General features: G+C 51.3%; 1 protein-coding gene across 2 annotated transcripts in view; it reads right to left on the reverse strand.

The window, feature by feature from the left end:
• Positions 1-2375: 2375 nt before the first annotated feature.
• The window catches only part of POLR3A (RNA polymerase III subunit A), a 49109-nt gene continuing 34593 nt past the window's right edge, over positions 2376-16891 (reverse strand). Inside the window, exons 22-32 of one of the 2 annotated variants that reach the window (XM_005226449.5) lie at positions 16787-16822; positions 13355-13441; positions 13185-13267; positions 11844-12014; positions 10667-10760; positions 10381-10473; positions 9564-9728; positions 8903-9067; positions 8564-8695; positions 7206-7338; positions 4766-5430 (exon numbers count right to left, since the gene is read on the reverse strand). In XM_005226449.5, coding sequence (XP_005226506.1) covers positions 5282-5430; positions 7206-7338; positions 8564-8695; positions 8903-9067; positions 9564-9728; positions 10381-10473; positions 10667-10760; positions 11844-12014; positions 13185-13267; positions 13355-13441; positions 16787-16822 — 1308 coding nt within the window. In that variant the 3' untranslated portion in view covers positions 4766-5281. 2 annotated transcript variants of the gene reach the window in all.

A 16891-nucleotide genomic window follows, 5' to 3' on the forward strand; every position in this document is an offset into this window, starting at 1 on the left:
GCAATACCATCTATGGTCTTTTTAAATAAAAACAACAACCTTAGGTATTTAAGGCTGTGTTAACTTAGATTTTTTGTTAACTTATGCTGATAACAATGTCTTGCTCCCTGAATATTTGGTGCCTACTTGCTTTATGTTTATATAACTGGAAATGACCACTCTACTATGTTCAGGGCAGAACACTCAGCACTTTCGAGAGCAAAGTTTGGTCCAAGATGATTTGATTTCTTTACTATCAGACTTAAAAAAAAAAGCGGGGGGTGGGGTGGGGGTGGGGTGGGCAATACCTTCAGAAGGTACATTAGAAAGGTACACCAGAACAGAGTGGGAAGTAAAGTGGTCAAGATTACCAACTTCTTATTGGTAATATTTTCTGCTGATGATTTTTCAGTGGCAACCTCTCTCTTCAAGAGTGGGACGTGTGTGCATGCTAAGTCACTTTAGTTGTGTCTGACTCTTTGTGACCCTATGGACTGGAGCCCGCCAGGCTCCTCTGTCCATCGGATTCTCCAGGCAAGAATACTAGAGTGGGTGGCCATGCCCTCCTCCAGGGGATCTTCACAACCCAGGGATTGAACCTGCATCTCCTGCACTACAGGTGGATTCTTTACTGCTGTGCCACCAGGGAAGCCTAAAGAGAGGAACACCCTGTTATATAACACATCTATATAAATAAGCGTATTAATGTCTACATCTCTCTGTAAAGAGCCTCTGAGTTCTCTGGTATTACTACCCACATTTACTTTATGGCCTACATGAAAACGTTCAAGCTCTGATCCACACAACTGCTAAGTGCCAGTCCCCTTCCTGAGGCTTCTTTGTCCCTGGTGTGAAATACTTCCTGGGATCTACTGACTGAGCAGAGAGTGAGGCAGGGTTTATATCCAGGAGGCCCAATTTCCAAAGCCACACACAGCTCCATCCGAGTGAATTAAAAAGAGTCAAAGGATTGGGTTTTCCTTGTGAATTCACAGAGCATGTTTTTCAGTCAAAATAGTGATAGTCATCATAACTGCAATGTACTTAATGAGCATATACTCTGTGCCAAGCTGTACTAAGACCTTATATGCATAATCATGTTGAAACTCACAATGGCCCTATGACGTAGATACCAATAAATGGCATTTCTATCTTATAAATGAGTAGAGGCAGAGAGGCTAGGTCATTAGCTCAAGGTCACCAGATAAAAAGGGGAAACTGGGATTTGAATTCTGACAGCCTGATCACAGAACGCAGGCTCTTAACCATAAGATGACCCCGGGCAGCTGGTAAACCCCACGCGTGCAGGGACTTCCTCCGAGGGTCCAGCACACCACCTGGGCCAGAACAAAAGCATAACACTGCTTATTAACACTGCTTATTAACACTGCATGTCGACGGTGGGGAAAGGATGAAGCATCCCTCCCCACTGACCATGGGCAGGTGTCCTCTGCCCAGGGCACATCCTCCAGAACCCAAGTCCAAGGGAAGGAGGCCAGTGAGGCATGGAGGGCCCTGTAGGGAGGGGCTGGAACCTGGGGGCTGTGCTGGCTCAGAGGGACCTTTCTCTTTGCTCTGGTGAGGCCTCATGTGCTGAGCCTGCCCACAGGAGCCAGGCCCTCAATTCTGAAGCCTCAACCCTAGACTGTGTTGGACACGTTTTTGTCGCCCCACCCACTTCTGCCAAAGAATTGTTTCTAGATGCATTAGTATCTGATTTACCTGTTTGGTTTACTGTTGTACTTTCAGTACCTAGAACAGGACTTTGGACTAATTGAATGAATGAAGTCAAGCTAGATACCTGATCCTGGCCAGGCAGCACCTCCAGAAGATGGGTGTGGGGGATGCTGCCCCACAATTCACTGGATTTGAAGTAGCCACATGGGGTGGGAGGGGGCTGGATGCTTACTGCTGACCTTTAGAGGTGGGCCTGCAGCAGGAACATTCATCATTTTAGGAGTTGAAGCCCACCTGTAACCCAACTACCCTGTTTCACAACCCTCTGGGCTGAACTGCCACACTTTTTTGTATAGCACGTTTCCTTCTTTTGAGTTTTGATAGAAAAATAAGAGTTCTGCCAAGAGACAACAAAACTTTAAGAAAAAATCACCACCACATTGTGTCAGATTGAATCAGACATTCATCAGTGTGAACACACGTGGACAGAAGCTGGAGTAGACACACAGCTCTGCATTTAGCTCTTATCCGACAGACACTGAAACACTCCAGAATGTCTCTCCCGCCCCCAAAGTGCTGAACAAAGTGGGGCGGGGCTGTAACTGAGCCAGTCACTATTTCGATCCCTGTGTACAAAGGATGGGAAAAGGGTCAAGGACTGGACAGATCACCAGTCAGAAATACGTGTCTAATGGATGAGGCAGAATTTAAACATTTTATTTCTTCCAAATAGGCCAGAATAACATCCTAACCTTCTGTTCAGCTCGGTCTTCAGTGTATACTGAAGTGTTTGAGTTGTGTTTGCACAAAGCCCAAGGCCAGGGTAGATGATCAGATTAGGGGGAATTTTAACTCCCACCCCTGGGATGTGCAGTGGGGAGGCCGGAGTAGGGTTTACCAGTCAACACCGCCTATGGTGGCAGGGCTGGTGGCGAGGGTACCTCACTGTCACTGGGGGTGTGCCCCTTCCCAGAACCACGTGCTGGTCTGAATCCAACCCAGAACCTGTATCCACCGCGGCCACGTCTCACCCAGGGAGTCAGAGTGCTTGCCAGAGACCGGGCCAGACTCCCAGAGGTGCCCACTTTGTCACGCACAGCAGAAAACTGTGGCCACGGTCTCTCCAGCTTCTGTCACAGAGCAAGGTGGGCACCGTGGTCCCTTCCATCACCCAATTCCACCCTCCCTGTCCCTCACTTGTAGTCCAGCAGTCCTGGATCTGATCAGGCCCAGAAGTTACTTCTCAGGTTTTAGGAAGCCAGTCTTGTGGCTCCTGGCAGGTTGGGTGAGAAGCACAGTCCATGGTGAAGCTGCATGGGGCAAACCTGCATAAGCATTATTAACGGGCTCAACCATTTGTCTTAAACTAGGCCAGATCAGTTCAAAGATACAGGGGGAGCTGAATGTGAAAAATGGCATTTTTTTTCCATATCACCGGCACCCTAAGTGTATAGGTTAACCTCATAGGTGTGGGGCCAAACTAAGTTTACACTCAGTCGTGTCCAACTCTCTGTGACCCTACAGGCTGTAGCCTGCCAGGCTCCTCTGTCCATGGGATTCTCCAGGCAAGAATACTGGAGTGGGCTGCCATGACCTCCAGGGTATCTTCCTGACCCAGGGATCAAACCCACGTCTCTTGTGTCTCCTGCACTGACAGGCAGATTCTTTACCACTGTGCCACCTGAGAAGCCCAGACTCACTTTGGTAGAATTGAAACCTGAGCATTGACAAAAAATAACTCAGGTCAAGAATTCCTAACTTATGTCAGTATGGGGAAAAAAAGCCCTCGTTCCAAACACGCACCCGAGAACCTAGGGCTTTGCAGAGTACCTTAGCAGCATTAACTCAGAAGGTGGGAAATCAACTAGGGAATGACCAAAGAATGTACTTCTATAAAATACTGCTTGAATTCTTTGGGCCTCCCCTTCTTCTTTTACCACACCCTCTTTAATCATCCAAACCATCTTCTCACTCAAAACCAGATGCTCATCTCTTCGGTCTGCACTGTTGTGTCTTCCAGTAGCTTAACAGCGAGATGCACCAGCTATCGTTTCAGAGGTTGATCTTCTTCCCAAGAGCAGGGAGCCAGAAACAGGGTCACAGCTCCACTTTTCATATCATCTCACTTCTGACCAAGCAGTCTAGGTTTTCCAAGGCCCCCCAGGGAGGGAAGGAAAAGCCAGAGTGAGAAGCTTGGCTCCGGGCAGGGAAGGGAAGGACAGGCTCCAGGGAACATTCTTGGAGGAGAGCTGTGGCCACCAGTTCTTTCCCTGTGGCTCCAGCCCCATCCCAAGGAGCAAATTCGGCACAAAGAACCACCGTCTCTGTGAGCAAACCCCTGTGCTCTCTAGGAGACCAGCTGCGTACGTTTCTTTCTGGTGTTTCACAAAACCCCCTGTAAGCCTTGAAAACCCTACCAGCGATGGAAGGCGCGGTCACTAGCAGAGGCCCAAGCAGGCAGCAGAACACGGGCTTCCTGGGACGCCCTGCCGGGTCCTTTCTACCGCCTCACGTGTGTTATCATCACAGACGTCCTCTGAGAAACCCGCTGCAGCCACCTGGGGGACGTCAACTCCAGCGGGCGCCCACCCCCGTGCGGGCCCCACCCTTCCTGTCTGGGTGGCCGCTTCACCCCTGAGAGCCGCGCCTGCCTGCGCCCAGAGGGCCCTCTCACGCCAGGCCCCGGGGCACTCGCGAGGCCTCCGGCTCTGCAGCTGCCTGTGTGCTCCCCGGCTGCGGGAGGCGAGCACACGTGTGGATTCCTCAGGAGGAGTGCGGATGCCCCCAGGCAGGGCAGGGGCCTGCCCCACTCCTCATCTCCATGTACACCGGGAGTCCCCACCTTAGCCAGCTCTAAACTCTGGAGAGGCTTCTACAGGCCACAAAGAATGAGTTTGACTCATGTGCCCCCATGGGCATCGGAAATATACACAAAGAGGGTGCCATGGGAGTCTGCAAAAGGTGTTTCAGAGCAGCTTGGCCTCATGACAGTTTCAACACAGTTTCACATCCTAGATAGCCCCATTTGCTTAACTAGTTTTTCCAAGGATGCTTCAAAGCTGGCTCTCTTGGTTTCCACAGCTTCTTGGTTTCAAAAGGAAAACTAAAATAACAATAAAAACTCCAAATTCTTCAGTGAACAAATAAATACTACGAACAATATTTACATTAGTATGTCACATTGGGAGATTCCAGCATGACCAGGGAACGGAAGAACTGAGAACGTGCCCTGGCTTTGGGGCTTAGCACTGGCTCCTGGTCAGGCTGGGACTCCTGTGAGCGAATGGAGGGACAGGGGAGGTGGAAATGAGCAGAGATGCTTGGCTGGGGCCTCCTTACAAGTCCAGGGAGGTGGAGTAGGCAGGAGGTGCAGAGCTGTCCCCAGATTAAGCAGGTTTCAAACCGACAGAAAAATCCCGGTTTACCCCACCAAGCACTGTGCTATGGCTGGGGTCATGGGATGAGCAGCTCCCAGCACTCAGGGAACCTTCTCCAACAGCCAGCATGGTAGGGGCAGCAGGGCCTCGGTCCTGGGGAGCACAAAGCTCAGGAGTTGGCTGCTGGCCTCCAGCCCTTTTCCAGGTGACAAGGAGCCAAGGTCAGGAACAGCCCCCTCTTCCTTGGACTAGGTGACAAGGGGGATGTGGAATTCGTTTGTGTCGAAGATGAGGGGCCTCCTGGGAGGGCTGGGGTCCCTGTTGGCCTTGTGGAGCAGCTTGAAGAGTCCAGTTCCAATGTTCATGGGGATCCCCATGATGATGCATTCAGACACCCCTGAAACCAACCAGAAAGGAGGTGAGAGAGCGTCTCTACACTTGGGGAAGTCTTCAAACAGGACAGAAAGACTACTGACTTGGAGTCCCAGCCCCCATGTGTTGGACCTGGGCTGCTCACTTTACTCCTCTTCTATGGATGCTGAAGGCATGGCCTGGTGCTCCTGGGCAGGCGGGGGGAGTTCCTGCATCTGGTTGAAGGGAAGTGCTTGCTCACAGCCCCGCTGCTGCCTCAGCAGCCTTTCTGCCCAAGCTAAAGGCATCATGTGGCCTCACCTTTGAGCACTAAACTCAAACAGCAAGGATACACTGAATGATGCTCAGGAAACCCCAAGTTTGCCACCCAGCATGTCCTTAGCTTAGGGCCCAGGGAACAAGCAAATGGGATCGCAGTGAGCAAATGCCAATCCCCATGGAAACAGCAGCACAGATTTGTTCTGTGCCCAGGGGTCAGGGGTGGGCCAGGGGTTAACACCACCCCAACCTCGGAGTCCACAGCTTGAATCAGAAACACTGAGAAGGCAGGGTCCCTCATGGGAGTGACAGGAGTCAGGCGACAGTGTAGATCCTTTCTCCAAGCTCCCTTTCAGCTTTCTAAGATCTAAATGTTGGGCTCTGCATGAGGCTTCTGGTTCTATAGTAAGCAAGTGTATATCTGCTGTGTTCTGGGCTTTGTGCTATCAGGGGCCAGAGAGGCAATCAAACTAAAACCCAACATAGAGTGAGGGCTGACACTAAGTTACAACATGCAGAGGACCAGGGGACTTTAAAGCTGGGGCAGGGCAACCACGCCAGGCCCCTAAAGGTGGAGCAGGGTGCTGGGTCTCAGGCCTGCAAGCAGGCTTGCTCTCACTTTTGGCTGGGCCTTGCCCTTCTCCTGCCCCCATCTCTGCCTGCTTTTCTTTCCTTTCACCCTTCGTTATAGTAAAGAACTGCCTAATTTCTCTTTCCCTCTATTTGCAACCTGTCACCCTAATCTTAGAAGCAAAAAGTAGGCACACACTGCCTGGTCCCATTCGCCCATCACCTCGGGTGCTGAGTCCACACAAGGAGGTGAGAAGGGAAACGGCCACTAGGAAGCGGAGCTCTGGCGGCAGTGCTTGGGGCCAGGCGCGGCGTCACTGTCTGAACCCCAAACTCCCACCTCAGGCCACAGGGTCTTGCTGTGGCACGAGAAAGGCTGGAGTAAAGTGGGCACTCTGGGGCGCGGGGAGCAGAGCTTGGCTGTGACAGCCACCCCTCTCCCCTAGGCCCGCCAGACCAGCTCTGTGTGGGGAGGGCAGGCCAGCGCAGGGCGAGACTCTGATAACGAGTTAGTGCCCTTGGTCTTCTCCCTGTGAAAGGGCTGATATCCATGCCTCAGCAACGTGCTGAGATGGCACACAAGGCACCCAGCGGAAGCGTGCCAGCTGCCTCGTTCAGGGAGTTGGGACAGCGGGAGCGCCTGGGGCAGGACCAGAGTGGCTGACTCTCATTCTGAAGGCTAGAAAATTCCTACCTGCCCAGGGGTGACCTCTCCTCTGTCCTGACTGAGCAGGGTTCTAAAGGATGTGGGGGACGCAGGCTGCCGCAATCAGGCTTTGGAGATAAAAGATCGGTTAGCTCTAATTCTGTGAGCTGCGACTTGACTCTTAAAACAAGGCAAAGCTCTCCCTGCTCAGTTTCTCTTGAGAAGCCCTGGCCATGGTCTAAACTGTAAAAAACAAAACAAAACAAAAAAAACCAACAAAACCCCACAAAGGCCTCTGGTGAGGCTGCTGCAAGCACCAAACCTACCACACACAGAGTCCTTCTGCCCAAAGTAGGCAGCGTCAAAGAGGTGGTCGGCCGTCTTCTCAAACGAGGCCAGCATCAGCACGCTCTCCTTCATCTTGGCCAGGCCAAACCTGGTGATGCCCAGGACTTCACCCTGTGCCAAGGGAGAGAGCCAGAGTGGGGACTCCTGCCAGGTCGAGAATGCAGCCCCTGCCCCCCTCAACAGAAGAAGCAAAAAGCAGCCAGGCTGCTGTTCAAGTCACAATCCAGGTTTGCGAAGGACCCTAACGACCATCTGTCCCACCCGTGTCCCTCTGGGGTCACTGGCGCTGACAGCACAGATCCTGGCACTCAAGGCCAGGGGCCACTGAAACAAAGAACCGAGAACTGGGAAGTAAAGAGTGGATATGTGTGTATGTGTAACCAATTCACTCTGCTGCACAACAGAAACTAACACAACGCCGTAAAGCAACTACACACCAATGAAAACGAACCGAACAAAAGCTGAAAAGTGGGGGATTTTCTGCTGGTCCAGTGATTACGACCCTGCACTCTCACTGCTGAGGGTCTGGGTTCAAATCCTGGTCGGGGAACTAAACTGCACCCCTCCCCACTAAAAGAAAAAAAAATAACTTTTGAAGATGTTTCTTATGACTCAAAGAAATAAAAACCCAAATAATTTAAAAACCTCAAAGTAGGGAAACAAGTATATTTAGGTACTTTCATTCAAAGGAATACTGAACCATCATTAAAAAAGTATCTTTATAAAACTACATAGCAATGTGGAAAACACTTATAATGTTCAATAAAAATGACATGCTCATTTTTACTGTTTACCTGTAGTAATCTAATGTATGCGTATAGAACAAAAATGGAAAGGAAGACTTTAAAATGACTGTCTTTACTACGGGGTGGTAGGAAATGGGTCACTTCTCCCACCCAGCTTCTGAATTTGCTGCAGTACAAGTGTGTCTGTGGAGGCATCATGCCTTATGGCATGATGAGAGAGGAAAGATTTTTGGTACAAGAGACAAAAACAAAAACCAACCAACCAACCAAACTCAGTCCCCAGTCAGATTTTCACCTAGAAATGGCTATAGGAGTATGAGAAATGGGTTCGGCAGGACATAAACCTCAGTCTGTCATGGAATCCTTAGGCTTCTGGCAATGGCTAATTTTCTTTTAGGATAGAAACCATGCCCTGCCTCCTGCCATGTGGTTGCAATTTTCACACGGGAATTTTACCAGCACGCCCAGCTGGACCACTGTACTCTGGTTCTGGGGTAATGGTGGTCATCACAGCCAGGCACTGTATATGTCCTCCAAGCCTGGTGCTCCTGAGACTGGGTTTGCGATAGCAGCCACGAGGCCCCACGCACCTTGTAGGTCATGAGGTCGGAGAGCAGCATGACGTGCCGCCGGTCGATGCTCATGCCGTGGTTGACCATCGTATACTGGATCTCGTTGATGATAGTTGTCCGGGCAGCTTCGATGCCCAGGGTTTTCTCCACCTGCGGAGGGCAGAGATGAATGGAGGCAGCCACGTCCAGGGCTCCCCAGCTTCCCCTCACATCCTCCTCTGCCCTGCAGGTTCCCAGCACCCTGTGTCCCTCCACAGAGATGGAGTGTGGGGTAGTCTTCGGTGCAGACCCAGAGTGAACGGCAGGGTCAGAGGAACGTGCTGGGCCGACTGCAGGAGCCCCGGCTGCGAGCGGTACCTCGTACGTGTTGTTGGAGGTGGTCCGGGTGCCCTTCACGCCGTGGGTGGCCATGACGGCCCGCAGGTTATCCCCCTCCACCAGGAGCTTGTACTTCTCCTTCCCGCTCTGCTCATCAATGTGGATGACAGCTCGGGACACCTCCGGGATGCCCTGCACCACCACCTGGACACAGAGACACAGAGGGCTCCAGACCCCGCAGTGCGAATGGCCCCGCCCACCTAGCAGCCTGGGAAACCAGTGGCTGCGAGAACTGGGGGTGTCACAGCCTGTGTTTGTGGTCTTGATCACCCCATCTCGGAGGTGACTGTCAGGAATGCGCCAAAGCGGGGAGTGCCTGTGTGCTGCCTGAGCCGCTGCGGGGTGGGGAGGTGGGAAAGCAGAAGCGCAGGGGGTCGTGCCCTCCTCCACCACCAGTTTTAGGAGAGAAGAGAAAAGCTGAACAGGCAGAATGGTGAGGCAGGGCAAAGAAGGCAACCTGAGCCTGCCTGACTCCTCAGGGATGTGGCAAAGAAACGAAGGAACCGGGCGCCACCCGCAGTCTCGGCAGCCCTTCCGCGCCCCGATGCCTGGCTCTGCAGCTTAGAGACAAACATGCTCCCTCCTGTCATGCATCCTCAGGCGTGAGGCCTGACAGCTGGGGAGGCGACCTGAGACTCACCTTGGGGAGATCCTCTTTCAGGAACTGCAGCACGTAGTACATGGAGCTCTTGCTGTTCTCTCGGGGGGTGACGCACACCACTGCCTCGCCGTGCACGGCCACGTCGCCGGGCTTCACGCGCAGCTTGGACATGCAGATGGAGTACCTCACTGTCTCAGCGTTCACCTGTGAGGGGTCACATGCCCAGGTTACTGGCGGGATTTGGAGGCTGCAGTTTCTGTGTTTCTTGGCCTTTCAGCATCCTGCCCCTCTAAGGAGCCTTTTTAATTATCCCCGCCCCCCCAGTCTCTCTCCGCATAATGTCTTTTTTGGTACTGTGATATTTTAATACCAGAGATATATGTATATGTATGTACTGTATATACTGTATATACACCTCTGCTTATTCACTAAAAAAGTAGATCCACCCGCCCCTCCTAAATCCATTTTGCCACCGTTACCCGTTTATAAATGCCAGTAAGAAGCCAGGTCAACCCACGTATCCTGAGCCAGCCATTGCTGTGCTGGGGGCCCACAGGTGGGTAAGACACAGCTGGCACTATGGTCCTTCCAACTGCTGGCATGCTGTGTCACAGCAAATGGGCACTGTGGTCTGCATACTACCTCCACTAATGTCCTGTGTGTCTCTAGGTGGTCACATCTGTGCCGGGATTGGGGTAGACAGAACGTGAAGGCACAACAGATCCAGAGGACAGACGCCGAGTGGAAGCCTCTTTGGGGCTTCCCGTGCTACGCACAGCTCTTGCCCTAGTTCATCACACCTGTCCTGGGACTGAAAGGGGATGACTTCCTTCACGCATTTAATTACGGGACTCACTTCCAGCCTCAGAAGTCTGATCCGTTCTAGGGAGAGCTTGACGAGAATGAAGCAATCATCAGGAAGAAACACTTCTTCGATATACTCTGAAATCTGTGGTGTCAAAAGATCAGAACATCCGTCAGTCACTTCCCTGTCCCTCGGAGCATACGAGGCTCCCTCTCGTCTTTAAGGACACAGAGCAGCGTGGACACACGGATTGGTAAACCCACTACAGGAGGTTCTCACACGTCCTGGCAACGCTGCTGGGTTAGTTTTCTTATTATCGAGAGGGATTTCTTCTTACCTCTCCCAAGAGGGTTTTCTCAATTCTGCCTTTCACCAGACGAGCATAATCTGCATCGTCATCCTTGTCCAGCTGTGCTGTGATGATGGGAGTGCTGTGGGGAGGAGGGCACAGGATCACGAGGCTGCTTGAAGACCACGCTGCGTTACGTCCGGGTGAGTTTGGAACCCTAACAGCAACTGCAGTTTACTGTCCTGCGCGTTCACTGGAGTCAGGCGCAGTCCTGAGGGCTGCACACACCCGTGCTCATGAGGCAAGCCACTCCATCAGTGAGCGAGTGGCTTTCAGAACAGTCTTCCTGGCCAAGCACACCTACCTTTTCCTCTTTGGTCCTAATACGTAGTTACTTCAGTTCTGTTCCCTGAGTAAACTGACCCTTTGTATACGATGGGTTTGTATACTACGGCATGTGCAGTGACAAAATCATGTCACTTATAGCTTACCCCGCTCCAATCCCACAACCTCCCCTCCAGGACACCTCTGGCTGCTCCAACTACTAGCTCGTAGCTTCCAGCCTTGCCATTCTGGATGGCATCCCCTGAACGCACACTCCTGGGTGATCTGACTGACCTAGAGGCGGGCAGAGCTCCTGCCACCCTGGACATGGACAGGCGCTGTTCCAGAACCGAGTGCAGCGTTCTCTCCTTTAACGCTGTACTGTCATTTTGCTACATTCCGATCATAGGTAGGACATGATTTTGTCACTGAATGCGCTATAAAATATTTCTCTTTCCTAGTTTCAGGTCACCTACAAATTCTATCATGAAACCACCAGGGGGTGGGATTTGGGCTGGGGGAGTGTTGTCACAGAATACGGCCCCAAAATTGAGTCGCAGACACATCAGGACTAGTGAAGCTGGGAATAACATCATCAAAAGGATGAAGTCTACAATGACACATGGTTCCAATTTTTCCAGGCATTGTTTTAGGTTTCTCTCTTACATGTGACTTGTGGCCACAAGAACCATTGCTTCGGCTTTGACCCTCTCCAGTTTGGACGTTCTGTCTTGGGTGTTTTTTAAGAGCCACAATATGATTAACACTAGCACGTGTCACTCCAGAGTCTGAGATACTGTCCACTAGCATTTATCAGACACCCACTCGTGACAAGGGACACGTTGTTTCTCCTGGACGTGACAGACGAGTGTGAGAACAAGAGGGAAAGGGATGAGGGCACCTGATGGCCTTGGAGGCGTTGATGATCTCTTTGATGCGGGGCACGCCCAGGGTGATGTTCATGGAGGCCACGCCCGCAAAGTGGAAAGTCTTCAGGGTCATCTGGGTGCCCGGCTCACCAATGCTCTGGGCACAGAGCGCGCCCACTGCGGAACCTGGCTCCATCTGTGCCCTGAAAAGACAAAACGGGATGAAATGTACAGCCTAGGGGCTACAGTTAATGACGATGCAATATCTTTGTACGGCGGCAGATGGTAACCAGATGTATCGTGGTGACCTTTTTGCAATATACAGAAATACTGAATTGCTGTGTTTGCGCCTGAAACTTGCATAATGTTGTAGGTCAACTATCTGTCGTTTGTTTAGTTGGCCAAGTTGTGTCCGACTCTTTGTGACCCCATGGACTGCAGCACACCAGGCTCCTCTTTCCATGGAATTTTCCCAACCAAGAATACTGGAATGGGTGGCCATTTCCTTCTCTAGGGGATCTTCTTGACCCAGGGATTAAACCCGAGTCTCCTGCTTGGCAGGAGGATTCTTTACGACTAAGCCACCTGGGAAGCCCCTACTCCATTAATACAATTAAACAAAAGAGATGCAACTATCTTATATAAAACCCATTTAAATATACCCATTTTATATACTTTTACATATAGGTCACCTATACCTCAATTAAAAGACAAAACCAGGGAATTCCCTGGCCCTCCAGTGATTAGGACTTTGTCCTTTCACTGCCAGGGACCAGGTTCAACTCCCAGAGACAAAGATCCTGCAAGCCTTGTGCCACGGCCAAAAAAAAAAAGAGACAAAACTAAAACCCTCAAACTGCTGGGGAGGTGTCTGATTATCTTTCAACAGAAAAAATACATATGCCGTCAGGGTCAGGAAGGAATTGGCAAGGACCCAGGTTGGGCCTGTGACAGAGGAAGAACCGGACACAGATCAGTTACAGGTACAGAGGAGGGGGAGCACTTCTCAGAGGGGCCCAATGACGACAGGGAACCGCGTGGCTACTTGTGGTCAGCGTGGGTGACCGGACAAGACCTACGGGCTCCGCTCACACATGGTACCGCAGGTGGACAAGCAGCCAGCCCTGGCCAAATATGTTGGTAGCTTCCCTATGAAAAAGACGACGCTCGGAAATTTGTTTGCACTTCTTCCCACATGTTGGAGCACTCAGCCTGCCTACCCACTGGAGCCCCTAGAGAGGAGGTGACAGAACCTGCTCGAGGCTGGCAGCTGGTAAGTGATGTGGGCACAGGATTCTGCTTCCTGGGGAAACAGGAAAGATGCCAGAGACCCACTGGACTGCCCGGCAACCTGAGACAATTAGCGCCCTCACCTCATGTACTTGTCCCTACACGTCTCCAGAAACTTCTCTATCTGGGTGGGGGTGATCCGGTCCAACTGGTACAGCACACGGGGCTAGAGGAACAAAAGCCGAGTTCAGGGCCGGGGCCGGCAGCGTGGGAAACCCTCTGCATCTCCTGACCCCCGGGGGAGGGCCACTACCTCTGTCGTGCCGTTGTCGTTGATGCCGTATTTATCTCTGGTCTTCTTGATCTTCTCAGAAACCTCCTTGATAAACTTTTTTATCTCCTGAAAGATTACACAACAAACATCAGATATATATTTCTCAGTGATTTGCACGACCTGATTCATTTTTTAGTAAACTTTAGTCACGTGATGAAGCCTTCCTACTTTAGTGGTGGCTAAACAAGACACTAGAAGGGATATAACATGGATACAGGTTCTATTACAAAATGTTCTTCTAAGGAACACACCACGTTCCCCATACCCTGGACACGTTCATCCGTTGCAGTGTTTCTCAGGTCTTTTCACTCTGATGATGTTTCCTGTGAATCTGCAGTGCTAACCCAGCACGTGAAGGTTGACACAGGATGACCCTTTCCACCTGCCGCCATCTTCCCTGCTCTCCTGGACACCTCGCTGCCCACATTCATGCAGCTCAGAGTAAGTACTGCTGCACCACTTGTACTTCTAAGCCTTTAGACTCATACATTTTTGAGGGTTTCTTCTGAAGCTGTTCTGCTCAACATAAATACTACAGAGCTTGGCTTTGTAGACGCTGTGCACATTTCAAGCACATGCCTTCAGCCTGCCTTCATTTCAAAGGAAACACGCCCAGGCCCCAGCTCTATCTCTGACCCTCACCTCTGCCTTGCTCGCCTGTCTCATGCTCCCTTCCCACACACAGTCAGAACTTTGTAAGGCCTCCAGGAAATCACCCTCAAAGCTGCAAATGAAACATCAGCCTATCTGTTGCTCCCGCTGTATTTTAAGAATAGGGCTCTAAGCCCTGGGATGATGACAAAACGGAGCAAGAAAGAAGGTGAAGAGACTTTACATTGTATGGAAGATCCACAGGGCACAGCTAGAAATGACAGGCCTAAGTTTTCTGGTAACTACTCTAAGGGGAAGACCCATATGCGTTATACTTTGGTATGTGTCTGTGAAAGAGCCTTGTGGTTGCTCCTAGAACCAGCATCAGCCAGGCTCTCCTTTTGAGGAGTTTTCACAGAGGGTGTGGTGTTTAATGGGCCACACACATCCATGTCCTGCTGCCAGCACACACCACGTACCGTGGGACTGACTCCTAGAGCACTTCAGGTGAGCTGAGGACACATGGAATCTAGCAGCTGCATCCTTCAAAGAAAGCACATCCGCTGCTCTGGTTTGATCCAGGGGTGTTTCTGACAGTAAGGGAAAGGGTGGATAGACTATGCTTCCTCTCAGCGACCCTCAGGGAAATATGATTTCTCTCAATGATTTTGGACAAATTGGGGGTTGGGGGGCACTCTGGCCAAGTGCAGGCATCCAGCTGCTTTGTGCGGCTGGCTGAGGTCGGATCCACACATCTGGACAAATCCCCAGGCAGGTCCGAGGGTGGACAACTGTTTTGATGGCTGCAAAGCCTCACCAGGTCTTGTTTCTCAGTTGAGGATAACTGTACCAGAAGACCAGCACGCCTGCCCAGTGTCGACTCAATCTATATCACAGCTGAAAATATCTAAAGTTTTGTCTGAAAGAAATGTTTCAAAGGGCAGACTGGACCAGAAGCCCACTTTTGCAAAAATAAAATTCAATAAGGCACTTACAGAAAGCTTGAGACTTAACTAGCCGGGTATTGTTCTAACATTGCAAAAATAAATCTCTCTAGCCTCCCATAGACTACTGAGCAATTTCTAGTTACTATCTTTACTGAAAGCAAAAAACTAAAACTTTTGGGGTCCACAGGGTCTGTGACCACAAACTCTTCTTAGTCACTTGCTGTCTAGCATGGTGCGCTCTCCCTGTGGGAAGGCAGGACTCTGGCTCCATCACTCTAGAGCAGAGGCCATTTGGGCTGACTAAGGTCAGGGCTTGGCTAAGGGAACAGGCCCCTCTACAAAGTCAAATGTTTCTGCCCAGTCTACACTCAGGGGAGGGGTTTTCTGCAAAGTTGTCTCGGCCCACTGGACACTTCAGAATGGCTCCCAGGAGCCCAGGTGATTGAGGGGCTATAAGGGTGGACTCCGTCACACCTGGGCTGTCCCCTGTTCATGAACACAAGGCTTCCCATGACTCTACTTGTTGGTCAACTCCCCTCACTGACAAAGAGTGGAAGGTTACCATGCCACTCAGCCATCATTCTGTGCAGAAAGACTTTTATTTAAGAAAGAACTTAAACTAATTTAAAAGAACTTGAAAATTCTCAAGAGACTCTTTTTAACGAGAGACTCTACAGGCTTACTTGTTAATTACAGGTTTGAGGCCACGTTTTTCAGATACAGTTAGTTGTTACAAATCAGAGGTAGAACTCAGAGCTGGAGACGGTGGTGGGACAATCTCCCCTGGGGAGGCTCTGCCTTCCAGTGGGATCCTCATCAGCAATAAAACCTGCGGCCACCTAGTGTCTCCTCTGAATCATTCAGTATTAAGAGCTTCCTTCAATGGGTGACTTCTTCCCTGAGCCTACTTTCTAGCTGTGGTCGTGTCCTTTAAGGCGAGCCTCTGAAAGCCCTCCTGACCCAGATGTTGCCATTTGCCTGCTAGGTGTTCAAGGCTGCCCCACTTGTTGGCACCGGGAAACCAGGGCCAGAACCCAAGGCCAAGCTGATCCAGGGGGTTTTCATCTGTTGAGGCAGTCCATACATACGAGCAGTCAAGAGCACACACCTCACACCATCCCCCAGTTTGGGTGCTGCAAAGGACAGCTTTCAGCTGCCACCCATGTGGACATGCTTCTGGCAGCGGCTTTGCTAAAAGGAATGAGTTCCCTCACCTAAGAGTTATGGCAGATATTCTGGAAGTTAGGTTAAAAGGAAAAAAGCTCCCTTTTTGGAAGGGGAAACTGAGACAAGCTACTAAGAGCTCAGCAGGATCAACCCATGCATACCAAGGGAACTCAGAACACGGCAACTGGCAGGCTGTTAATCACACGGCTGCCCAGCAGCTAACGCTCACACTCAGCCCGCAGAGTGTGTGTGGGCCTGGCTGTCGGCTTCTGGCAGGGCTAGGGCTCAGCGCCACCCGCGAGTTCTCTCTGCCTCCCCAGCTCTGACATCACAGCCAGACAGCGTTTTCTCGGCTCAGGTGAATCTGTTCTGGTTGGTGAATTTTGGAATCCCTCGGCAAACCTGAGCTCAGACTGAGTGACTGGAGGGTGAGGACGTGTTCCGCCACCTCTGCGGCCCTGCATCTGTGGGGCGTGTGACAGATGGGGGCGGGACGGATGAACAAGTGCTCACCGAACCCACAAGTGCTGCTGGTCAGGGGACCACTGTCAAACCATAAGACAAGAAAGGGCCTGAGCCAAGTGACGAAGGGGAAGCCCTGCCGGCCGGACTGGGACAGCGCCCTGCAGAGCCTGGGGCTGGCAGACCGCTGGGTGCAGCACAGCTTCACCCCCTGCTCGGCAGCCACAGCGCGGAAGCACGTTACCTCGTTGTATCTCTCATAGCCTGTCTCAGTTAAGGTCTTCGAGGAGAAACAGAAACACAAATAAGTGAATACAGTCATGGAGAAAAACCAAATCACACCTCTCAT

Source organism: Bos taurus, chromosome 28 (genome assembly GCF_002263795.3).
Source record: "Bos taurus isolate L1 Dominette 01449 registration number 42190680 breed Hereford chromosome 28, ARS-UCD2.0, whole genome shotgun sequence".
In the NCBI taxonomy this organism is placed as follows: domain Eukaryota; kingdom Metazoa; phylum Chordata; class Mammalia; order Artiodactyla; family Bovidae; genus Bos; species Bos taurus.